The 25,943-nt window shown below is 39.2% G+C and overlaps 2 protein-coding genes across 9 annotated transcripts in view; one reads left to right on the forward strand and one right to left on the reverse strand.

The window, feature by feature from the left end:
• The window catches only part of ABCA4 (ATP binding cassette subfamily A member 4), a 66,199-nt gene extending 62,922 nt beyond the window's left edge, over nucleotides 1-3,277 (forward strand). Inside the window, exons 45-47 of the mRNA XM_085231209.1 lie at nucleotides 33-125; nucleotides 465-714; nucleotides 1,631-3,277. Coding sequence (XP_085087335.1) covers nucleotides 33-125; nucleotides 465-714; nucleotides 1,631-1,753 — 466 coding nt within the window. The 3' untranslated portion in view covers nucleotides 1,754-3,277. The remainder of the gene's footprint in view (nucleotides 1-32; nucleotides 126-464; nucleotides 715-1,630) is intronic.
• On the reverse strand, nucleotides 2,736-25,784 carry LOC100545685 (very-long-chain enoyl-CoA reductase). 8 transcript variants are annotated; one of them, XM_085231202.1, is made up of 13 exons: nucleotides 25,188-25,784; nucleotides 16,011-16,061; nucleotides 15,512-15,563; nucleotides 15,072-15,116; nucleotides 13,679-13,779; nucleotides 11,598-11,713; nucleotides 11,377-11,482; nucleotides 7,246-7,318; nucleotides 7,114-7,157; nucleotides 5,712-5,769; nucleotides 4,908-4,996; nucleotides 4,180-4,225; nucleotides 2,736-4,106 (listed from the first exon to the last, which is right to left on the reverse strand). In XM_085231202.1, the coding sequence occupies exons 1-13, from the start codon at nucleotides 25,212-25,214 to the stop codon at nucleotides 3,946-3,948; spliced, it is 969 nt and encodes a 322-aa protein (XP_085087328.1). In that variant the 5' UTR covers nucleotides 25,215-25,784; the 3' UTR covers nucleotides 2,736-3,945. The 8 variants fall into 8 exon arrangements, 5 of the variants coding, with proteins under 5 accessions (XP_085087328.1, XP_085087330.1, XP_085087329.1 ...); XM_085231204.1 differs by having other exon boundaries at nucleotides 2,736-4,041; nucleotides 13,679-13,782; XM_085231203.1 differs by having other exon boundaries at nucleotides 2,736-4,073; nucleotides 13,679-13,782.
• Nucleotides 25,785-25,943: the final 159 nt, after the last annotated feature.

Below are 25,943 nucleotides of genomic sequence, written 5' to 3' on the forward strand. Positions count from 1 at the left end.
CTATCTCAAATATCTGTTCTCTGTTTTGAAAGTATGGAAGAATGTGAAGCTCTTTGTACTCGTCTGGCCATCATGGTAAAAGGTACCTTCAAATGTCTGGGCACAATTCAGCAGCTAAAATACAAGTAAGTTGAATATACTATAGTGTTTTTAATGAGTAAACCTAATACATGTGGCGTGAACCATTCTTAATAGAGCAAACCAATCTGAAGAGCTGTTGTTTGAACAGACCCATTTCTAGGTGCAATTCTGCGGTATTCTAGACAATTTAGGCAGATCTCATTTCAACTCCATTATGCTACAGGCCACTTCTGCAAGGAAAATACAGAGCTTCTTACCAAGCTAGATCTTAGGCATTATCTTTCGGATATCGGTAATGTTTTCATACCTGCTGAAAATGATTTTTTCACTGAATTATGAAATGATCTCTTCATCCAATTTCCAAATCCATACATGTTTCACAGGTTTGGAGATGGCTACATTGTCACACTGAAAATCAAGGCTCCTAAGACTGGGCTGCCTCCAGATCCAAGTCGTGCTGAACAGTTCATACGCATAAACTTTCCAGGGAGTTTACAGAGAGAGAAACACTACAACATGCTGCAGTATCAAATTTGCTCCTCTTCTCTGGCTAAGATTTTTCGGTTAATAATCTCCAATAAGGAAAACTTGTATATTGAAGAATATTCTGTCTCTCAAACAACATTAGATCAGGTGAGTAAAAAATAAATCATCCATGAGAAAGCCTATTGGGCAATGCAATGACAGTGTAAACAACTGAAGGATCAAACTGCTTAGAGTAGAGAATTGTCTTCAACCTCTTTCTCAGACAAAATTCCCAGGCTCCTCATTAAGGAGGGTAGATCAGATAAGAAATCTGTAAATAATCTTGTAAATAATTCCCTTTGTGGATTAGGTGCCAACTGAAAGCTGCTGTGCCAGCATTTCCCAGGTGCCAGAGTTCACACAAATCCACTCTGTCAGGAGCAGAGGTTAAGGCTTGCTGAGCTGGAAATGATCTAATATTTCTTTCAGTTTTATTTTGTGTAAGAGATTTAGGTTGTGTTGTCTGAGATGCTGATAGAGATATGGTGGTATCTAGGTAAATGCTTTTTTCTTTCTGTTGCACATTATACAAAAGCAATTAGATACATAGAGCCTGAAAAAACTGGGACTCCTGGCAATACCCAGTCAATCTCTAAAGGATATTCGCCCCATTGCCTACTTTCCTGAGTAGCTAATGATCCACATAGATGAAGCTAGCACTGGCGAGGGTGCTAGAGAGACATTTTGGCTGCCTTATAGTTTCCTACTGAACTACTATCCCCTCTTCCTCATCACCACCAAGCTCAATTATATTGTACAAGGCCACGTAAACCATCTCCTGCTGAAGACAAAATAGGATCTTAGTTGCAAGTCACTGCATCCAAAGAAAGGAAGTTGCAAGGAAGTTTATCAAAATAAAGGAGGAATGAATGATCCCTGCTGATGCCCTGTGTCTCAGTTCTCAGTACATATCTTTGGATTCTTCTTTCCCTCTCTTCCCTGCAGAGGCCAAGAAGATACAAATGTATAGAGACATTCTACTAACTAATCTCAGTTGGTGTCATTTTCTTCTTTCTTCACGTAGGTTTTTGTGAATTTTGCTAAGCAGCAGGTGGAGGATGAGGAAATTCCTTTGCATCCTCGTGCGGCTGGATCCAACCGAGAAACAAAGGTGTCTCCTGCTTCACAGCAGCAGGCAGTTGCATAGACTATTCCTACAGTCACTAGCATTTAGTGTGCCATACTAGAGGAGTGAAAAGGTAAAAGAAAGGCTGCCATGTCCAGTATTATTCTGACTTTCTGCAACTTTCTAAGAAGTGTGCTTATAAGTCCCTAGCAATGGCAAACTTATGCTGCTCTACCAGGAATATTACATACAACACATGCTGAAAGCATCTAAAGAGAATCTGAAAGCATCTAAAGAAAAGCAGGTACTTGTTCTAGAAAAAAAAATCTTTCTCTAATGTAAAGTATAAAAGAATAAAAGCTTCATTCTTCCTTGTTGACATGTAAAGAGAATTAAAAACAGTCTCCAGCCAGTCCTTTCCAGCCAGTATGATTTTCTTGGTTAACTCTTATTTTTCATTCTTGCCAGTGGAAACACTTATCTCAACAAGAGTGGGAAGAATTCATTCCCATCTCAGATCAAGGCAAGAAGTTTGCTTAGAAGAAAAATCTTAATGAAAATGACCTAATACTCACTGATCTTCAAGTTCAGAAATGGAAGCGGAGTATCAAATTGGGATTTAAACAAAATAGTACATCTAAACCAACCAAACTTTTCTTCTTTCCTATTACCTGGACCTCAAGTGGGTGAATAGATTGTGATTTCTCTGTGCTCAGAAAGTTTCAGCCTGCTTGTACTCCATGATAGGAAATCATTTGACGTTTAGCTCTTTTCTCTGGTTCACCATTGAACTAGTATAAAATAACAATATTGCAAGCAGATTCACAATTACTTATTGCTTCACTTATCTAAGAAATTATTTCATTTAAAAAAAAAAAATCTCCAACACATGCTATACAGAAATAAAAGGTGGGTCACGTATTTTGCTTTTTTTAGTTTTTTGTTCAATTTATATAGATCTTATTTGATGCAAGGACATTCTTCCTTTGTACTTTACAAATAATTATGAAATTTTGGCAACCAGCTGTAATCTTCCTATTTTGCCATAGTTATTTCAATTGAATTCAAAACATAGGCTAGAATTTATTGTAGATTTCACCCTTACAAACAGTTGCAAAATCTTTCTATACATCCATTATAATAAATAAATTAATCATGAAACAAAACAGTATCTACACATTTTCTTCATATTCTGAAACAGTTTTTTCAAAATATCATTCAGATATTTTGCAGTCATAATTTTATATTTTTTTACTAGATTTGCACAAAACCCAACCAAATCCCACTGAACATCTTGTGAAAAAGAAAACACAGGAAGTTCAAAATGTAGTGGATTTTTCTCCCTGGCTCTGAAAATAGGAAGGGAGCTACCATTCTGAATGTTAGCAGTCACTTTATGTATTCACAAAGTATACTGAAATTATTCAGAGAATTCTGACAAAAAATACAAGGTTAAATGTCCTCTAGGATCTTTTCGAATATATTAAGGACTTGTTATATGAAACAGGCCAAATATCATGGATACAGCATAGATAAGATACTGTGAACCTTATTTATCAGTATGCAACTTACTAATTAAAAATATTAAAAACAAAACAGAATAAACACCCTCCAAATATATATATATATTCACAGGATGGATGTTATATCCACAAATTCTTCTTTCTTTAGATCCAATTGGCAAATTATAGCTTAGACCCAAAGCAGGTATTTGAGAGACTGCCTAATTCTTTATTCCGGAAGCCATTCATATTCTTTGGTAATGTTGTTTGTCACAAAGTACCTGCCTCCAGGCAGAACACTCTCTTTTTCAAGTCAAAGAAGGCAAAACATGCAACTGTCTTCAGGCCAGCTGGCCATACTGTATGAGTTGAGCTTTCTTGTAGTTGGCTGCTATGTCCTCATTCCAATGTATTTATGTCACAGTCTTGCAGAATGCCACTGCTAAATTTGGAGCTGCTTTTCAGAACAAGCTTATCAGTATCTCTGATGTATCAATCTAAATAGACTAGTGCAGGGAAATCTCAGTCAATCAGGTTGCAACTGAACAATAGGGGCTTTTGGCTACCAGCTCTGCAATGAAGCCTTATTTTTTGAAGGTGCTTCTGAATTGAAGAATTCTTGAATATAAGAAAGTATAGTTTTCAAGTGTATTGTTTCCCTCAGCAGTGGAGATTTAGCATACACCAGAATCACTTCAATTAATTCACTTATTTGGCAGGAGATTTATGAAGTTTCTTGAAGTTCCATGCAATATTGAAACTGAACTTTTCTTACAACAAAAAAGGAATAATTGGCATTCGAACACTTGGATAATCCTTGAATTCTCGTAGGTAGGTATAGTGTTTATCCTTTGCCCAGATTGTCATCTGAATGAAGCAAAGCAAGGTGAACAGCCCCACTAGGAGGAAGGGGAAAAGAAAAAAACAAAACACTTCATTCTCAGAGAAATTACAAATTCGCATTGCTGACAACACTTCAGGAAGAAGTACCAAAACATTGCTCACCTGGAACACATTGAGTCATGATAGTGAAACTGATCCATGTCCCCACCTGTTTTGGCCAAGGAAATTTAAAATATTTCTGATGACAGCATTTGCATTTATGTCTCTATTGATCAAATACAACCTTGTCCTAGTATAGGTAAATAAAAAAGCCAAGGTCAGCCATATCAATTTCTATTGTTAGTAACTTTTAACCAAAATGTGAACAATGCTTTGTTATCACAAACAAATTCTTCATGTTTGCTTTCATAGTTAATATGACAATTATGTAAGCATTACAACATAGCTTCCTTTCATTTTCCCTACCTAATTTGCATTTGTCACTCATCCATCTATGCTTGAAACAGTAACTTTGTGTAGTCAACTGTATAACCAAAGAAAATGACGATTAAGACTTGGCAGGTATTGCCTTATACCCCTGCTTCTCCTTTTTTCTATACCACAGTATCTTCTATTTAACTGTGCACTATTTTCTTGCACGCTGTAATGTTCCTGGGCCCACGTATGTTTTAAATCCACAACATGCCCCAATCTCTTTTCTGCAACTTATCCTCAGTGTCAATTCCCTTATTCCTCTCTGCAACATTTTCACTGCTTCAAAGTACATCTGCATCTTGTCTAGTGGCTACACTAAAACTCAGGCTGAACTGTTTCAGAGTTTAACATTCCAAAACAAATGAAGACATATCCAGCAAAGCTAAAATATTAGCATTTTGTTTCAAAATACATACCTCATAGGTATAGTTAGGGCAAGATACAAAGAAAAACAGCCATGTGAAAGGATTCTTTGTTGGATACGGGATCTTACGAGTTTTGGACCCTATAGATTAGAAAACAAATCACAAAATGTTTATACTATGTTACATATCATCTCCAACAAAGACAAGCCAAACCTGCCTACTCCTCTGTCTTATCACTGTCAGAGGGACAAGCAGGATGTGGGAAAACAAGATGTTCTCTGGACCCACCTGAAGGAACAGGGTAACTGTGAGGAAATGCTCTGGGCATTAGAAAGACATTTACATAATCCTTTGGGTTGCAGTCACACCCATAAAATTACCTCAAGTATGTTTTATGTTAGAAGTTAAAGGTGTTCTCCAGTTGTCACAGGATTGGATTTGAGTAGTCACAGTTGTTATCCATTGTTCAGTTAATGAACTAGGAGGTTTAGACTGCATAAAGATCTTTCACTCCTCTGCAGAAGTCAGTTAAGTAACATACCACCATTACTATTTCCCTCTGCACTACCAGTGTAAATAATACAGCTGGTCACCCCAGCACAATCTGGCTGTAACAAGAAAAATTACAGTGAGGTAAGTGTTCTTTGACAGTCTCTTTTTGAATTTCTTGCACTGTCTGATCTCCCCTAGTATCCAATCTTTACAGTGCAAAACAACCTGATTTTCCACCACAATCAGAAGGGTAGGTATAAGCACCCTATGGGATCAGTCAGTCCTTTCGTGAGGCAGAGTAATTGCTGAAGTGAAGTACTGAATAGCTGCACAGAAGGAAAAAAAAAAAACAGCAATTTTTACCATCTCTCCGGAGGTCACTAAGTGCAACGTGAATGGAAAAATTTCCAGCTTCACATAGCTGCAAGAAAAGGTATGACAGTTAAAAACATTCTTCTACACACTCTTCTTTCTTTTGTTATTTCCTGGGGAACTTAAAAACAACATAAAATAAGTTAGAGTCTGTTGTAAACACGATGAAAAATGGGAGTTAATGTGTTGCAAATAGCCAAGATACTATGCTATGTTATATATGAGAACCAACAAATGTAGGCTCACTATCAAAAAGATAATTTACTTCTCATGCAGTCTCTATGAGATCTAAAGGCAATAAACCAAATAAAAGCAAATCCAGGAATACTTACTTTGTCTTTTGGCTAGTCTCTTTAAAACACCAGAAAACTTCATTTGGATAGTTTTGGTTTCTCAAAAGTCATCAAAATCCCAAGGATTGGACTCAAAAGAAGTTTTCTTCTCTTGAGTATAATCAATATGAATCATGAAATGTAATTGACCTAGCTTTCTCCACTGGTTTTAAATAATGATTCCCCAGTCAACTATATGGAAAGGGTATTGGAATAACCCATTTATATAATTATGGATCTTATCTTCAGTATCTGCACTGCATATCTATTAAAACAAACAGCTGGTGGTCAGACCTCCTGAGTGCTATCTCGATGAAATATATTCATGTAGTCTCTTTATAAAATGGGACTAGTTTACTACCTCACAGAAATTTCGCACTGGGAAGATGCTTTGAGAGCCTTTGGTAACTGAGCATTGGTTTCTCAGAGCAGGTGAACAGCTGATGTTTTAAATGAATTAGGCATAAGTGGGAAAAATGGGTACATCTTTGTTGGCTACACTATGCAACTATGGAAATGTTCCTAGGAACTGTGAGGATGAACAGACAGTGTCTTAAGAATTTTGTTTCATAAAAAATCCTTAAAAGGCTTAAAATGCCCCTGCAACACCTCTTTCCCCTTGCTCCATCTGCTGCAAGTGGTTGCATCTAAAGGAATATCTTCCCCTAGAAATAAGTAATGTACTGTTTTAGTTGGCCAGTTCTCTAAATTTTATGACCTGTTCTGATTCTTAACACTCAATAAATATTTCACAAGACAAACTCAGTGGCTTTAAACACTGTCACAAACTGATCATGACAGGATTCTTCTAGAGACTGGAGATCATCCCAACAGATCGATAACCCATTTTAGTCTTAGAATAGATACTTAATCAGAATCTTCCTTTGTGTACAAGATCACGTTAAAATGTGACAGGTGTGTCTGCTCTACATGCAGGTGGGCAGCTATAGTTTGTTCCAAGTATTCTAAGTATCTGTTTATCCTACCCATTCTTCCACTTATACAACATAATAAATAAACCAGCAAGTTTTAGAATTTTATAAAAAGATCAATAGACCTACCAGAAACATGATCACAGCAAAATTAATCTGTTTTTTCCCATAGGCTATAAAACAAAATGTTTACATGTGATTAGCTATAAAATACAACCAGTGAAGGACTTAAATCATACTGAGAGCTGTAATGCTACTTACAAGGAGGAGTGTAAAGAGGATGATTGATGTAATAAGCAAGCCAAGCTGCAAATCCCCAGTAATACAAACAGTTCTGAAAAACAGGTAATTTTTCTTTGTTTTAGTATCATCTTGGAAAGAATTCACTGTGAGGACCACAGGTAACAATCAATTGGGCTGATCCTCCAAGTTGCTGATAATACAACAAGAAGTGATGATACTGGGTGTGATAAGGCAGGAGCAAACAGGAAATGAGAGGGAAGAAGTAGTGCTCATTGGATAAGATTTCCTCAAATATTCTTAGAACTGTTAAGTTTATAAATGATTTTAGACAGTGTTAATCTACTTTTGGAAACAGATTTCTCTTGTCTCACAAGCCGTCCAAAGATGATGTGCCATATAGACTTTATGCTAAAGGGAGACTTGTTTTATTAACCCTTGAGACTTCATAAAACCTTACTTTGGCAATGTGCTCTCTTCCCTGCTTATTTCTCTGTATTGTCTAATTCCTTGACATTTTTCTTCTCCTTTGTCCCATCAGGGCTTTTCTCCTTCACATGTTTTAACTTTTCCTTTCTTAAATCATCACATATGACTTTTCCTTCTGCCCTTCTTACTGTGGTGTTTTTTGTTCCTTTTGGTGCTGTTCTTGGCTTTCTGTGATCCAGCTTCCATACAGCTCTCACTGTACTGATTCATTCCTGACCAATTCCAGAGCTTGCTCAGCAGCTTTATCCATTAAAAAACAAAAACAAAAAACCCTTACTGAAAATTACCTTCTCTACCTGTTGATTAGTTTTCCTAGTCTTCTTCCTGTGGTTCTTCTGACACTTACTCTTTAGTATCTTGATGAAAGGTTATCTTTTTCCTCTTCCTGTATTTGCTGGTAGGAGGGAAAACCTTTCTTGTCCTATTCCTCCTTTTCCTCTATGCTTTCAACTGTAGGTGCCATTCTTGACAACTCATAAATTTGTCTACTGTTGGTTGAGATTTTTTTTCCTTTATCAAACCCATTTCCTCCATTTTTCATGCTCTAGGGTGTGTTTGGTTATTACCTAGACATTTACAAAAGCAAAATTGAGCCCTTTATTTTTCTTCCCCCGTTTATATTCTCTCATGAGTAAAACTATGATCCTCTCACTCTGCTGATGCTTTTTCCTTAGCCTTTCAATAGGTTCACATACCTTAGACATTTCTAGATCTTCTTTTTCCTTCATAGCTTTCCATTCCTGCTCACATAGACAAATTCTTATCCAAGGCTGCAGTCTTTCATGTCCTGACTGTTTAAACTCTTTTTTTGGCTTTGAATTTTGCAGTCTTTCTATCTTATAAATAGTAGAACTGCATTTCTAGGAATAATACCCCCCAAAAGTGATCACCTCAACATCTGCAACCCACACTGAGTGCAAAGTGAGTGTGTTTTTCTAAAAATGCTAGTGATGGGCAACCCCCCTCCCTATCCCCATCAGACATTCTGTTACAATCCAGTTTCTTTTCAGAATTAAGTGAACCACTGACGTGACCATTGACCTCAGACAAAATGGAGATCCCTTACAATATGCTGTAGTACAAACAAATTACTCCTTGCTCTGGGATTATGTATTAATGAATAACTAATGAGAAAGAGGAAACTATTTACTAATGATTACAGATCAGGTGAGACAAGAAGGGAGAGACTAAGTAACTTCCCTGTGATTACCTCCTTTTTTTTTTATCCAGGAAAAGGAGCGGAGCTGGAGAAACAACTCCAGTGAGGATCAGTCTAGTCAGTGTCCTATCCATAAACTACTGCTTCCGTCCTAATGCTAATTTCTCCTGACATCACTCTCAGTGTATTAGCTGCTGTACAAACTTAGGTGAAAACACTTTCCTGTAATCTTGGAATGGCAATTTATGAAAAATCTCTCTATAACTTCGGGCTTGGCACAAGATGGGTCATATGGCAATGGATTTTTTGTAAAGTATAATTAAGTGAATGATCATGGCTCAGCTCCCAGAAATACATGCTGTAATTAAACTGAACAAATACTAGTCATCCAAGGAACACGATTTACCACAAGAATTAAAAGTTATATCTCAATTATAACAAAAAGAGCTTTAAAGATGAGTGGAGTCTGCCACCCTTAGCACTAACGCTGCACGTGACAACATGTCAGTAGAAGCCTTACTGCTCATACAAAAGTCTCCAGTGAGATTCAGATAGGAATAGCATGGTGTGTGCAGACGTGCAGACTTAATAAATTCCTTAGAAGGAAGGGAATTTTTTCTGTGCCTCTTTTTTATTCCAGGTAAATAAAAAGCCATCATGTCCAGATGTTGCTAAGATCCCATAAATAAACTATTCCTAAGTTTTAAAACTTCTGGTTAGGATTTTTGTTTTCTCTCCTCCAATTTATCGTTATTCCTATAATGATCAAAACTATTTCTTGTTGTCTTGCCTATGTTTACTCGTAGCCAGTGTATTCCCTTTTGTTTGTCTCATTATATTGTCTCCTGGTTTAAATGGTATTTCTTTAGCTCTAGCATATTCTTTCCTCCAGATATGACCATAGGAAGCAACAATATTCTGTCTTTTTACCTTTTTTTTAACCTTTGAGGAATTCCACTGCTCAACTACTATTGAAGGTCTGACTGAACCTCTTCTGGCACAACCACTATCATCTTTCCTTTAGTTAGTTCCTTTATCACCACACATTCTTTGTATTAGTCCCTATTTTATCCTTACTGTGACATTTGTTAAATCCAAATAAGGCAGGTATTCTATCTTGACATTGCCTAGAAAATCATCTTAGAATTATACTGTGTAAGTATAGCATGAACTGCTTGTGTGGTGAACCCTTGCTGCATTTTACTGCATCATTTATTTCATTTGATGAACAAAGGATGAAAATCACAAATCATATCAATTCTTGTCTCAGGTCTCTGCTTATTGAAACTGAAGTGTCTCCTTTTAAACATAGCATTCTGTTTTGCTTTGGAAATAAGCATCTGCTTTGTGGGTGATTATACGCTTAAAGTAAGAAGCTTTGGCTACCATCTGTGTGTGAGAGAAAGAAGGGAAGAGGATGTGATTTTTTTTTTTGACTGATGGAATTCTGGAGTAATACCATCAAAGTCAAGGAACTTATAGAAGTAAATCAAATCCAGGCAATGTTAAGCAGGGAGAAGAACTGTGAGCAACTTTACAGATGAAAGAAAGTACCACCAACCTGAAAAGGAGGAAAAGTAAATGTGATCGGAATGACTGATACAAATGACATTTTGTTTGTTCTGAACAGGATTCTTTCTGGGATCCACTGGCTCAACTTTTTCATTCCATGTAGAAAGCATGAAGCTATTGCCAGAACTACCAGAGCCACTGCAAAGCTCTAAGGAGTTAGCCATAATGTAAAGTTTAAACAGCCTGGAGTATCACTGCCATAATTCAGAGTCCAAGGGACTGTCTAAATACAAAATATTAACTACTCAAATGGTGATGCTATACTATGTGCTTTTGTTCTCCTGAGTACAAAGAATATGTTTGAATAGTAGTTCATACTCTGTTGCTAACATTTTTGAAAAACCACAGCCCGTGCATAAGCGTGCAGCTCTGTAGACTACTAGGAAATAGGGGATCTGCATCTTGATGGCTGCCTTATGCCACAGCAGCACTGACAACATCAGGGGGTGCTCCTGAGTGAGAAGAAAATGCAGGACAACCAGGCTACTTTGCAGTGGAACAATGAAAGGTAAATTAACAGTTGCTTATCGACAAAGACAGCATTAGGTGGGAAAAAGTAATATGACTTTTAAAAATGGTTTTAAAGCAGCAAACTTCTCAGTGGTGTACCTATCTGTGCTACCTTAAATGTCAACTTTGTTACTAAAGTCTTCACACCCAGGGAGCTAGCTGAGTAAAACAAAGGGAGTGCTGAAAGTTTCAAATTATAAAAGAGCAATGAGAAAACTATAATGTGAATACCTGTACAGCAACATGTGGGTTATACAAAGTGACATTAAGAAATCTTTTGAAGGAACTACAGATTCATGGATAAGATTTGCTGCACATTACTAAAAAAGCCACATCCAAAAAAATCTGTGCTGCAGAGGCAGAGAATAGGTTGGCTAGGTTGGATTTGTAAGGGGCTATGGATACATTCTGTCACAATTTACCTTCACAATATTCCTCAGTGGCATAGTCCCATGGGAGAACCGATGAACAAATATTGTTTCAATCAACCTTTTGATGTAGTGGAAAGAATGGCAGATACATGCCAAGCTAGAAACAGCAAGACAAAAGCATTTAAGAGTGCTTAAAAAAACGTGTGGCAAGACATTTGGAATAAGACTACAATGCTAACAAGAAATACAGCTCAAGCCTGCAACGGACTTACTTAACTACTGGATGTGGGCTTGATGTAAACCTCTCATCCAGTCCATACACAAAAGGCATGCGGAAATAAAACAGAAAATAGATGAACAATGGACCTGTATATTCTATCAAAAATACCTGCAAAAAGAGAGAAAATAATTAGACAGCTGAATTAGATGGTGGTTCTGCTTTGGTTTCTTTGTAATTAGTGATGCAGTGGGATAAATACTTCCACTGACCCAAAATGGCATTTAGAGATGCACGGGGAGAATAGCAGCTGTGAAATCAGTAGGCATGCACATAAATGTTTTGCAATGCATTTGTCTCAACTGCATACAAACAGCCATTGCCAATACAGCTGACACAGCATGGATATGAAGAGGTAATCATGGTAGCCCAGAGAATGTGATAAATGGGCATGCAGGTTACATTTGTGCAGCTCTCACCCTCCTCTTGCCCTCAAAACCTACTTTTTTTTTGGGGGGGGGGAGGGTTAAAATGAAATTAGGTGAAGAATTTATCTTGAAAGTTATGTGCTTTATTTCTAATCAATGAATTTCATTTAAACTACAAACACAATTTGAAAGTGTTCGGGTAACCCCATGTGTATGAACAGTTAGCACAGCAGATATTCCAGAAAACAGTTCATTCTATGCGCAAATAATCTTTCACTTGGAAACATAAACACCACCAAGAATAAAATAACAACTAGAGGAAATTAAATAAGCTATTATCTAACTTAATTTCATTCCAGATAGGAGTGTATTTCTCATGAGCATCACTTTATATTGAGACTAAGTATTTGGACTATTAACAGTTGAATTTTCAACTTTTCTGAGCGAAGAAGGTAGGTCAATACCTCATTTAAATAAAAAAAAAAGGAAAACTGAAGGAAAATGCAAAATACATCACTTTTCTCATGTGTTTAGTTATTTTGACTGGGAGAAAAGTTGTTTTTATATCAACTTCTGTAACAGAATCAGCATTTTCTGTGGCAAAGGTAGGATTTGAGTACCTTTTTTTATTTTATTTTTATCAAAGCATTTCTTGGCTTACATTTGAATGAAGTGGATTGAAGGAGAGAGAGAAAAGGGTAAAAGAGAAATAATGGATTGGAAGAAGTCTGGTGTGTGATATTTTGGTATATATTCAAGTATATGTGTCTTGGAGTCTACACTGTCATTAGTTTTGCTCTTCTTACTGATTCATCAGTTTGTGCATCAGCTGCCTTACTTATCAGCATAGCATTCAAAGAATTGATCTAAAGATTCAGACTTGTAGATTTTTTTGTTTGGTTGGTTTGTGTTTTTTTTTTTTTTTTTTTTTTTTTTGCCTCCTATGAATCTATCTGTCACTGACACAATATTTTATTAATATTTCATAGATAAGAAATAGTAAATGTGCCTTTAAATTACCGGGTACCTTTTCCCTTCGTGCTGTGCTGTTTTCTTAGAAGTAGTGCTAGTACGTGCACTATGGACTTTCTGAAGAACCGAGTCATTGATTGCCTCATTGCGTAAACATGAATGCAGTGTCACCTGCTGAGTGAGTTGTGATGGGACCTGTCTTTGAGCTGAGAGAGTAAACATGAGATCTTCATGGATTACAGAAATGATCAGCTGTCATTAGCCTGGCATTAGCATCCTGGGTCACAGCCATATACAACTAACTATTTTTACTTTCGTGCATTTTCCTGCTGAAGTCAGCTCAATTACTGACAGGTAAGCTTCTCAGATGCCTCTTTGCAGAACAAACTTGAGTATAATCCTGATCTCTGTCAGGAGAGTTGCACAGGAATTTAGATACTTAGTTCCTAGTGATTAGACATCTAAATCCATTTGAGAACCTACACCTTAGTTCAGCATGGCCAAACTAACCCAGTAGCAAGTTTTCCTCTGCTGCTCTCCTAGGGAACTAGACATTCAAAATGTTTTCTTGCTGCTTTCCCTGGATAAAATGAACTGAAGCAATGAGGGTTCATTGCCTGCATCCACTGTCAGAGCAGGCATCATGCAGAAATATTGGAGTGAGACAAAAAGTGATGTAAAGATTAATTATGGAAAAACAGCCATTAAATTGGCTCAGATTTGAAGCATAGCTCACCGTAGTCCATCCTATCTGTGGCCCTAAATCTTTAAAGTATAAAGTAGCAGTTGTGCCAACAGGGAGGTGCTGCAGGATTTCCTCATTCCTCAGGGACTTTCCTTCTGAGAAGGAAAGAGGTAATTACATCTCAGTGAAATTCAAATCAACTACACTAGCAAACTAGCTTCATATTGTGCTTTTAAAAGTCTGTGAGATTCTTTGACCTGACATAGGTTTATTGGAATCAAAATTTAAAAAAATATTAAGAAAGTTTACACTTAGTTTTGAATTATCCCTGATAATTCATGTAAATCTAGGTCCTCTATTGACACCAGGATGGAAGAATTCCCAGTCCTATCTGTCTGCCTACTCTGGTAGACTTGCTTCATCACTGCTACAGCAGAATTTGCTGATGGGACACTGCCCTTTAGTATAGTTCACTGACCTAGTCAGCTTCACCTCCATCTCTCTCTTGCCTGCTTCTCATTGCTCATCAACAGACACCAAGATGGGGTAAGCTGTAAAGGGAAGGCCCTCCTACAGAGATTTTACTACCTGTTTTTTGCTTTTTGTTTTTTTTTTTTCCCAAATAACCAGCCAAGAGATGATTCCACAGGAACTAAGCTGGAGCTCAAGTTTTTTAATACCTGGATTTGGAGGAGTCTGAAAAGGTAGATCTTTGAAGAAGAAAATAAGGCACTTATATACCTGTTTTCCATGGACAGATTCTACATAATGAACTAATCATCACCAGCATAATTTTAAAGGGAATATGTAAATCAAATTAAGCTTAATAGAAGCAGAAGAACAAAGTGATGTATTTTATACTGAATGCTAAGATGATTTAATGTAATTTGTCAATTAGACTATCTTTTGTGCACCCAGGCCATGTACTATAAGACTTCCAGTACTGATAACTGCAACTGCATTAATCCAGTCAACCACCTGTCATTAGGGTTTGTCAGCAAATTCATGGCAATATGTTTTGTATTTGCTTACTTCAAAGGAATTTTAATTCCTGCCTGAGAGCAGAGGATTATATGAAGTAATATCTGCAACTCCTTAGTGCTCCCAGTTTAGCGTCACTATGGGGATTGTTTCTCTGAAGCTAAGGGAAATTATTGTCTAGAATCTGTGCTACATGTCTTTAAAGCAAATGTTCTCAGTAGTTAGAAAATGCATTGGAACAATATGCAGGCTCCTGAGTTAATTACCAAGTGCCGAACACATGGATGGAACTCTTTTCAATACTTTGAAAGAATTGAATTTGTTTTGGAGCTTCTTCAGCCTTTACAGTGCTAAGTAACATAGCTGGAAACTCATTTTTAAGAGCTAATACCCATTCAAAGTACACCTTTCATGTGAGGCCACTACTCAGAGCTTTATTACTCTAGTCTTTACAGGTACTTACTTGGATCAAGTTTTATTGACTGTCTTGCCGGATACCACTGGGGATCTGTAAAACCATGAAGAATTTTGTAATATACAGTGTTTCTTTTAGATTATCCACTGGTACAATGAATGAAACACAACACAGTAAGATTTATTTGAAGATATTTAGGAATATTAATCTATTATGACATCCATGAGAAATTATGCAGCAGGAAAAATACAAAGGTGTATCAGGCTAGTATAAAAATTGTATTTAATCTCATGGTGATCAAATTCATGTGCAAGTTACCTCACATTATCATAAAATAATAGAATGGCCTGTGTTGGAAGAGGCTGTAAAGATCATCTAGTTCCAGCCTCTAATGTGTGTATGCATCACATTTCACCTTATATAATTTTTTCTTATTTATATACTGGATATTCTGATGTAATACAAACTGTTGCAAAAGTTATACTCACATAATTTATGGAACATTGATCTTATCTCCCTAATTGTAGCATTTGGTTCCACCTAGGCAAAAAAGAACATATATATATGTATGTATATATGTATATAAGATGCATATTTTTAAAGACAGCTATTAGGATTGGTATGAATTATTCAAAACACTTCTTACAGGAAAAGTGGAGGACCTGATTTGTGACATCTGTTTCAGAGGCAGCTACTGTGGCAGTACTTGAAGTGTTACTACAGCAGCAGTAACAGTTTGAGGGCTTCTAAATGAGTAAGGGACAACTGGCACCATCTTAGAGAAGCAAATGAAATTGTGCTCTTTGCACAAGAGCTCCTTTGTGAAAAGAGGTATGAGTATGAAGCATATAAAGCATAACAGTTATTGTCTCCTTAATGCCAAAGGAGGGCTATCAAAATACTCTTCACAAACATTAACTTTGCTTTAAAAAGAGCTAGCAATTTTTAAATAGTCACCTAATGTTTTGAGCAGATTTATTATTTTACCTTATCTAGGAAGCATAATTGTTCCTTTGTCTTCCAATCAAGGATTTCCACCTGATAGGACACAAAACAATAATAGTTACTGTCTGCATAGTATCTAAACTCTTAGTTGACTCTCAAATTCACAATCACTATTCAAAATGAGACACCATTTTTCTCTGATCTACATGTGAGAAACAATTCTAATGTGTTCAAGAGACAGTTTTAATCTCAGACAGGTACTCAAACAACTCAATTTGTGAAAAAAGTAACACTCTTGACAAATAAGTTGTCTTCATGGATAAATTCAGAAGCAGTAGTAGCTAATTTACTGACCAAAATATGCATATTCAGTGGTGTTCTCTTAAGCTAAAACAAAAAGAATAAAGAAAAGAGAAGTTTCTCACAAATCATTAAGGAACAAATTTGTCTTCAGAATTGTTCTGATTTGTAAAATTAGACAATTCAAGAAGAAATGTAAATGTACACATACATGCACGTAAGCAAATATTGTGAATATGTATAGCATGAAGATTACTGTGCATTGTTCCCAGAATTTGTTAATTGTGAAGAGAGTGAAAAACATCAATAGACATACTGAACAAATGCAGCAAAAAATGGAGACTTCACACATCACCGCGATACACGCAGTACTGTATGCGATATTGTTATTCTTGCCTCTCAGATCACCTGTATTACAAACTGCATATCAGCATTTTATATTCCAAGCAGCAGATACATGGATAGACAGTTTTGATGATCAAATGACATTTTGGCAAAAGATTTTATTTTAATCAACAGCCAAGCAGGAAGGTCCCAAGATGTTTCAAAGTCCAGCTGTAGCAGGCTCTTACAATACACTAGTTGTGTTTTAATTCCATTTGTTTTCATCAAACAGTCAGTAATGGAACTCTGTGGTACAGCTAAGATTGAAGGATCAAAGCTTATCTGTCACACTAAATGACTGTGACTATCATTACTCTGTTTGGGTTTTGCTCTTTGGTTTTGTTTATTTTTATAATGAATGTCTACCATTAATTACATTTGATATTAACTGACCAAGAGGATAGATTAACGGTAGACTTTAAATGTGACTCCTGACTAAAAATAGGAGTCACAGTCCAGTATCTTTCTGACAGTTTCGTTGAAGAGATCACTCAGTTAAGAGTGTCTTGTTTCCTCCTTTCAGTTGTCCCGAATCGTTCTTTCTCTGTTAGTGTAGCAATGAAGCACGTCAGCTCCAGCCAGAAGTATCAGATCTGATCCCCACAAGGGATACTAATGCAGTAGTAGTTTCTGCCTGCACCCTGTAAGCTCCAAAGGAGGTGCCAAGGGAGGTAAGCACTTCTCCTCCTTTGCAATTCGTAAAGAATGTATGCCACACTGGGGTATTACGTATTTCTCTCTTTGTTGTTTGTTGTTGTTGTTGCTTAAATATATATTTGAAACAATGTAAATTACAAGAGTTACTGCCTCTGTGGGAAAGCAAACAGAGTGAATTGTGTTATCCTGCAATACTGACCTACCGTATTTTGACTCTCACAACCCACAGAACAGGTACTGTGGGGGCTGTAAATTGATTTTTGTCCTTTGAAATGCTGAGTTGCTACAAAGTTTGTTAAAACCTCTGGTGTATCTCAAAGTTTTTGTATCAAAGAACACCACCAAGGGCAGGCCTCCTGACTACAGCAGTGACTAGCTTAGAAGCCTCCTCCTCATTCCATACCTACAGACAGCATGTGCATATTGGATTGGAATCTCTCTCCTCAGGCAGTTTTACTCTGTGACTTTCAGTGTCCATATTAGAGAAGTTCTCTCCAGGCCAATTACAGAGCAGGCTGGCCATCTTTCTGCCGCTTATGCTCTTCTAATTAGTTTACTCTCATTTTGCACAAGGCCGAATAGAAAATTACAAAACATTTTCTTTTGCTCTGTGTCCTTCTTGGGGGCAGCTGTGCAGAAATTCTGGTATTTCTGTGAAGTATTGGAATCAGTATGGGAAAAACAAACAAACAAAAACAAACAAATAAACAAAAACAAAATAATCCAGGATCTTCTGTATTCCTATTTGGTTTAATTGCAAGATGTCTCTTTGAAGTGCCAAACTGGTATACCTTCCTGTATCGGCCCATTTCTTCAAAAATGTAATAGAAGCCTATATGGTGGATCCAAACTTTTTTGATGGTGTGGTGTCAATGATGAGAGGCAATGGTCAACAGCTGCAATATGGGAAATTCCAATCAGATACAAAGAAAGTGGCCCAATATTTGATCAGGTAGCCTAGAGGCAATGTAGTATCTCTGTCTTTGGAGGTATTTAAAACTGGGCTGGACAAGACCCAGTGCAGTCTGATCTAGCTGCATCTGCTTTGAGCAACAGTTGGACTACATGACTTCCAGAAGTCCCTTGCAACCTCTGTTATTCAATGTTGAGGTATTTTTGGGCACTCTTTCCTGAACTTTGGTTACTATCAGTTACTTTCAGGATCTAAGCAAATATCATACATGCTTTCCCTTTCAGAAAGAGGAACACAAGAACACAGCTGTAGATTCCATTCCAGCCTGCAGAAATCTGTGTGACAACTGAGTGAAAGCAAGGTAAACCGTTTCCTTTAACTATTATGCCTCTTATCTGTGACAAAATGTCCCCACAGTAGTTAGCTGTTCCCTGCAAAACAGACAGAAAAGACTGATCCAAACTAAGAAATGTTATTTTTCTGAACATAATGGCCAACCACATGAACCTAGATAGCACTGAACACAGTGTTTCCAGTCTTCAGGCACAGCACCAAGTCAGTTAATGTATTGGTTGGCAACAGTCTTTAGATACCCAGCAATCTGTTCTTGGAATGCTTACTGATGTATCCCAGCCCTTTTAAACATAAATTTATGGCTCAGAAAATTTTAATTTTTGAGTGTTCTTAAAGAGTTTAGCAGAATAGGACACTGACAGTAGATTTGCACTAGCATGGTGTGACTTGCAGATCACTTACTTGGTGAATTTTTGAAGGCATTTTGAATTACCACTTCTCTAAAACTATTTTGAATAGAATTTAATCAATAGGCAGATTTGTGCAAGATAATTTTTAGTTAAAACACTTCTAGAAGTGGCTACAGGTACATACCTTCAATGTTGAGAAGACAAATTTGTTCTCATGAATAAGGAGCAAAGATTGTTAGTGTCTTGAAAGGCAGAGAAAAATTTGGAATTACTGTTTAGTACAGGTCAAGATCAAAGTAATCAACTTATGATAAAAGCCAAGAAAACTACTTTCAAGTGTCAGACTTTTATTCAGAGGGTTAGAAAGTTTATCCATAGGGGAAAAATGGTTGAGCAAACTGTTTGATTTTTTTTTTTTTTTTTAAAGATGGTGTCTCTTTAATAAGATTACAAAAATACAATAAATCAATTTCTCTCAGTTTAAAGTCAATCAACAGATATTCAAAAGTGATGTAACTTTTAAGGAAATAGTGACACATCATGTTTCTGCATGCTGGAAGCATTATTTGCAGTCATTTGTACTCAGCAGATTATTCAGTAAACTCCAAACTTCAGCTTAGAGAGATTTTTTGAGCACCAACGTAAGCATATATTGTATTGGTTTATTTTTAAGTTAGGAAAAAAAAAAAACAAAAAACTGCTTATTTTACAGCCTAGGAACCAAGCAGCCCAAGAGAGAGCTATGTAAAATGAAATTATCCCTGAACTATTGGACTGCTTATATAAGTGAGGTTCCTTTAATTTAACCACCAAAACAAACAAACAAACAACAAAAAAAAAACAGTTGTTGCCATAGTCCCAATTGTATCTTTCTAAACATTTTAGTATTAGTCATTTTCTCTATTCTCTTAGAATTTTCTGGAATACTGTGTTTTTTATGAAGGAAGCAGAGATGGCTCAGTGTGATTTCTCACTAGGGCATATTGGAAATAACTCCCTTTAAGTCATTAGAGTTAAGCCAAGGGGAAAATGCTGTAGTTTTCAGTCATTATCACAAAGCCAAATTTCATCATAATCTATTAAGAACAATTATTTTGTCAGTAGTCCAGCTACATAAAGCCTTACCTCTCTGAAGAGCTCATATTTCATGAAACTAGCATTTTATTACTATTTCACGTAGTTTAAAAAAGGAGATGCAGTGATACTTGGACAATTAAATTTCTCTTTCATAAAGCAGATGTCTAACATGCACAGGTTCACAAAACACACACCAGGTGTTTTACTGCTCAGCCTCCTAAATTCTGCTTCTATGTATGCCCATGAGAATGATCATCTGGAATGTAATGAAACTCAGTATCTTTTTTATTTCTTCCACCTGTTTCAGACTTGTTAGCTAGCCATGCTTGCATGTAAATCCTTAAGGACCTTGATCCAGTAGCATCATCATTCCAAGGTCAGCACGAAGCACAGCATTTAAATTACTTCTGAATGAAACTAAGCTATTGCAAAGAAGGTGATGTGGTCTTTCATGCTTTATATATAATGGTTAGACACAGCCAAGAAATGGAAATCTGCTATAGACTGTCTTCTGCCATTACCAACTCCTCTCATAGAATCTGGGCCACCAAGGAGTAAAGTATTCAGGAGATCAAAAAGTACAGACAGGAAAGGACAGGAATGTTTTCCAATAAAAAGCCGGAATCTTCTACCAAAGAGAAATCCTAAATCCCCATCTTCCTGGATTGCTTTAAGCATCGCTTCCTTCCATTGTCATTCTGTGCATCCTTTCCCTGCGGCTGATGCCTTCTGGTGTACCACCCAGTGAAGGGCTGAAGTTGAAGTAAACTTGGATGGATAGTTTAAGCAAATTGTCATAACCGCTCTTGGAGCTGGGTGCCTAACATGACTGCATGGCAAGCTTAGTTTGCTTTCTTGATTTGGACCTGTGAATGGTAACAATTGTAGGGCTACAAACAGTCATCCTTCAGAATGAGAAATCCATTTATATAATTGATTGAAACAGTCTGTAAGAATAGTCAGGAAGGAAAATAACGGTTTACTCCCTTGGAGTGGGAGGCTGAATTTTTGTCCCCTCTCCAAAAAACAAACAAACAAACAAACAAACAAAAACAGCTGTTAGAGGTTTGTGTGTTAGAAGTTAGAGGAATTCTGACTCCTGAAAGCCTATGAAAGCTTTCCAGTTTTGTTACCATGATATCTTCCAAGAGGATACACAAGATGGGAAAGTGACCTGTACCAGTTAATTCTGACTCAGTGGGTATTTTCTTGCCCTGGCTAACACAGGGCTGCACATTGCCAATTTCCCAGTCATGCTGAAGACTCTCATCATTCACTGAGTATCACTGTCACTATTAAGCAGGCTGGAGTGCTTCCATCTGAGAATCTAAGTCAGCTTTTATGCAATACTAAGTAGATATCCAGGTTTTTCAACAGCACTTCATAGGCTTTTACGTGTGAAAAAGAGACTATCTATAGCTCAGGGCTCTAGTTCATAGTGATTATTTTCCACAAGTGGCAATATTCAGGTAGAAGAGGCTTATAGATTCTCTGTGAAAACACAATCATTTCTTTGAATCAGCACTGTGATTTGCAATATTGAACTTCAGTACCTATAGTTCCATTACTACTTTTCATGAATCATTTGGTGGATGAATGTGAAAATGTAAATCCAGGGTACACGTCAAACATGGAATTGAAGAGACTGAAGGGGAGGAGGGGGCTGTGCTTTTTTTACTCACATCTACTTTATAAAATATACTCCAAAGAAGTCCATTATTTTCTCTAAAATAAGACTTTAGCTTTCAAAAGCAGCCTTCAAGCCCTGAATGGCTCCAGGTACTCCCTGCCAAGTAACATTTTATTGACACATTTCCCTCTACAAAATTTAGAGTTTCTCTCTTAAGTTCCATGGAGTAAAAGAACAAATTGCCCATCTCTTAAATGAAGCAACACAGCTGTCTGTACAAAGGGATATGGAGAACTGATGATGGAAGAGAAAGGGAGAATGTTTTGCCCCGTATTCTCATCTCTTTCTGTGATGATAACTGTATGTGTTACTTGTGAAAGCAGATGACATTTTCAAATGGCAGGGCAATTTTCGGCAGTCTCCCTTTAAATGACTGTTCAAACATCTCACACATGGCCTTGTCTTGTTCGGGCAGCTCTTAGAGAATACAGAATCTTAAAATCTTCTGCAGTCCTGCTTTTGGCACTTGCTGTCAGTGTTTCTACTTGATGAGGCTTTAGACAGCATAGCTCTGAGTGGAAGAAGCCTTTGTAACAGGAGCTGTGACATCTCAGCAATGCTGGCCAGGCAGCAGCCATCCCCCTGCATTCAGAAGGTTTTTTCATCACAGTCAGAAGGGGGAGAAAATTTAAATGCCAGCAAGGACAGGGGGGAGGAGGGAGGCAGTACATTATTGCTTTTAGCAGTACTGCATATGTCAGCTCAGTCTATCCTCAGGGAATGAAGACTCCAAAACATTTTTGGTTAGAACTGCTTACAAAAGGTACTTCCCATCCAAACCAGTTAAGGAAGCAAAATTGCAACTGAAGTTCTTACAACACTGATTCTCTACAGTATTTGCTTAAGCATACTTCCTCTAGGAAGGCAGAGGACCATTCTATTTTTCCTACGTGCGATGCTTTTGAAGACCTAAACCGGTCAAACAGAAAAAAAAGAGTAGAATTCATCAGCCTAACTTCAGAGCTCTGTGCTACAGATATTTATGTCTGAGCATCTCATATAAACCCTTTGTAGGGAAAGGAGAAAAGCTGGCACTTTCAGGATCAGCCATATCATAAGCTTTGAAACACATCTAAAGTAGGCACAAGAGTTATTTTCTAATCAATTTAGATAAATGAGCACTCCTAGAGGTTATCTAGATACCAGTCTCTATCATAGATCTCTACAGTCTGGGCAGTTAATCTCTCCAGCACTGTCAGGCATGCACACAGCTCTGAACAGTAGCTGTTCTTGCTACTTTTCTTCTGAGCTATTAGTGATAAAACAGCTGTGAGATGAAATGATAAACATACCAGCACCCAAACAAGACCCACAGTAGCATTACTACTGAACAAAAAGCATGCAGGCAGTCATCTAGACAAGGGTCTAGGAGTGCAGAGGACCTGACCATCTATCAGTTCTAATGCAGACGTCTTGTAAGTAGAGGCAAATCACTCTGCCAGTCTGGACTTTCTGTGCTGATCCATTTGATCCAGCATACTTGGGCTTAATTTAGTTGTTGCTTATAGTTCTTGGCACTTAACTTTGAACACAGACAATTCAAAGAAAAAAGTTAAACATGATTCCAAAGCTCCATCTACCTTTCTACCACTGTCTTTTTAAAAGTCATGTTAATACAACGTTCCCTACTTTGGAAGTCTTTAGCAACAGTAAGAAATACTCTTGTAAAAGAACTAACAGCCAGTGTCTGATCATGAGTAGTCTCATGCTCTTGCCTATCTTTTTGTAGGTCCATTCATGGGTAAGGGAGAGGACTTTCCTACATACTCAGTATGAAATTGATTACATACTGGCCTTGATAAAATGCCCTCAAATGGGAATATTCCAATTCTGATAAATCTCTACTAAACTTGTAACTGTTTTATTAGAAAAAGGTCAGAGAGCAAGAGTTTGGTGTTTGCAAAGCACTCTGTAATTCTTACAAGGAGGCACCACAGAGAAGCAATAAAGGGCAATAGGTTTTGAGACATACAGAGATATGTATAGAATTGCACACTAATCCAAAATAGGGAATATTACCACTTGTGGTATCAGTAGAGATTTTTTTACTCTTATGAAGTCTTGGGAGTGGTGGAATATTCATCTTCTGTTTTTGATAACTCAGTGTCAGATGTTGGCTGAGGAAGTGCAATTCAGCATACCGAGCTATCTTGAACTTGTAAGCAAAAGCAAATAAGTGAGGAGAACAGCGCAGGCAACAGCACCCCACGCTGCCCTGTCCAATGCCACACCTCGGGTCTGTTCTGACACACACTGCATGACTTTAGGCACATCTGCTTTTGCCCATTATCTGCTGCACAGAGAAAAGGACTAAGACACAAAGCTGACATGTAAATTCATGAGACATCCAAATTTAGATTAGCATTGCTTAGACAGAGGATATTGATTAGACACCAAGAGCAGGCTCTGCTGCTCCGTTCTGCCTGGTGGAGTGGAGCAAATCATTCCACTCTCACATTTGTCCATCTGCAATATTAGGTAAAAACAACGATGTCCCCGCTTTAGAGTAATGGGTGTTACAAAGACGCTCATTACAATGGGAGCAGGAGACCAAACCTACAGGTCAGTCAGTGAGGACATTGAGAGGCATCAGCTGTGTGCCTGCTCCTGCATCTGGATTTCTCAAGACCGTGGGACAGCAGTAGAAATGCAGGAGGCGGTGACAAAGTTGGGCATTTTTCCTGAAAACCTGGGAGGTCAGCATTGCAGGGGAAAGGCAGAGAGCAGGCACCCACCTCGCTCCCAATGCAGCTACAGAAAGCTCAGTGAGCTGAGTGTGACATCCAAGAACTTTTATCCCTTTGAAAAGCAACATCTCAACTTTTAGGCTGTGCAGAAGCAGGTTCTTTTCACTTGTTTTAGAGCCCGTTAACGTTACAGTAACAGTAACAACTGTTTTGTTATTTTGTGTATTTTGCACTGGGTAAAATGCATTCGTTTTTAGTTGAGTCTTCTGCGGAAGCACACGAAGCGCGAGCCCACAGAACCGCAGGGCAGCTGGCATTCGGCCAGCACCGCCTCACTGTGTAATACGGGCACCGCTAGGGATTTTTGCATTAGCCAGTCTCGTCCTAGCGGAGAGTGGGCACGTCTCCCTTCCGACGCTCCAGGTCCATCTCACCCCGCACCTCCCGCACGCACAAGCAGACGAGCGGAAGCAGCGCCCGCCGGCGACCTCCCACTCGGAGCGCGAACGCGGCCCCGCAACGGGAGAGGACGCCGGGTGCCGAGAGCGTTCCTCGCCGCCTCCGGCCCGCCCGGCGCGCCTGGGTATCGCCGCCCGAGGCGGCCCGGCCGGCCGACCGCGCGATCCACACCGCGGGACCCCACAAGGAACCCGGAACCTCCGCGCGGCACCGCTAAGCGGCGGCTCCGGCTCCCGGCGCCTCACTGCGGATGAGGCGGCTACCCGGCCCGCTGGGTTCCCGGCCGCTCCTTCGCCGGCGGCCGTCTCTGCTGGCTCACCCCCCGGCACGGCTGCCGCCCGCACCCACCTCGAAGAAGCCGGCTCTGCCGCCCATCCTGCGGGCCGCCGCGGCGCCGTCCCTAGCCTCGCGCCGCTGCCGATCGGGCGGCGCCGGCCCCGCGGCGGGGACCCGCGGCGAGCGGGAGCGCCCGGCCCCGCCCCGTCGGGCTCCGCCCCTCCTGGCCCCGCCCCGCCCGGCCCCGCCCCGGGCAGCGCGAGGCAGCGGCTCCTTGCCCGGCCCGGGGCGCGCGGCTTCTCGCGCTCGGCCGTGCGGATAGCGCGACGTTCGGTACCGCTCGGGGGCGGTGCTGCGGGGTGGTGCTGCGAGGCGCGCTCCGTGCCGGAGCCGTCGTGAGTGTGGGAGGCAGCCCCGGGTCGCGCGGCGCTCCGGGTTTTCGTGGTTTAGGAAATCAAATCCGTGCTTTTAAATCAGCGGCGCGCTCGCTGACACGGCTGCTGCGGAACCGCTGTGACGTCGCGGCATTGCGTTTTAAGTTTCCCCCGAAAGAAGGCACGACAGAACCAAACGGGCACTCGGTTCTTCTGAGGGCTTCTTGCTCGCCTTCTGTGGATCCCCACATATTACTCACGGCGCCGTGACCGAACCTCGCACGGCCGCGGCGATTTCAGTGAGCTAAACGAGCGCCATTGGCGCAGCGGCCGCAGCCAGCCCCCGCCTGCAGGGCGCGGAGCAGCCGCCCGCCTCTACCGCTCGCTCCGCCCCGCCGGCACCCAGAGGGCGCTGTTCTCCCCGCGGCGGTGCGCGGAGGGCTCCGGTCGGTGC

Source organism: Meleagris gallopavo, chromosome 10 (assembly GCF_905368555.1).
Source record: "Meleagris gallopavo chromosome 10, MGAL_WU_HG_1.1, whole genome shotgun sequence".
Taxonomy (NCBI): Eukaryota; Metazoa; Chordata; class Aves; order Galliformes; family Phasianidae; genus Meleagris; species Meleagris gallopavo.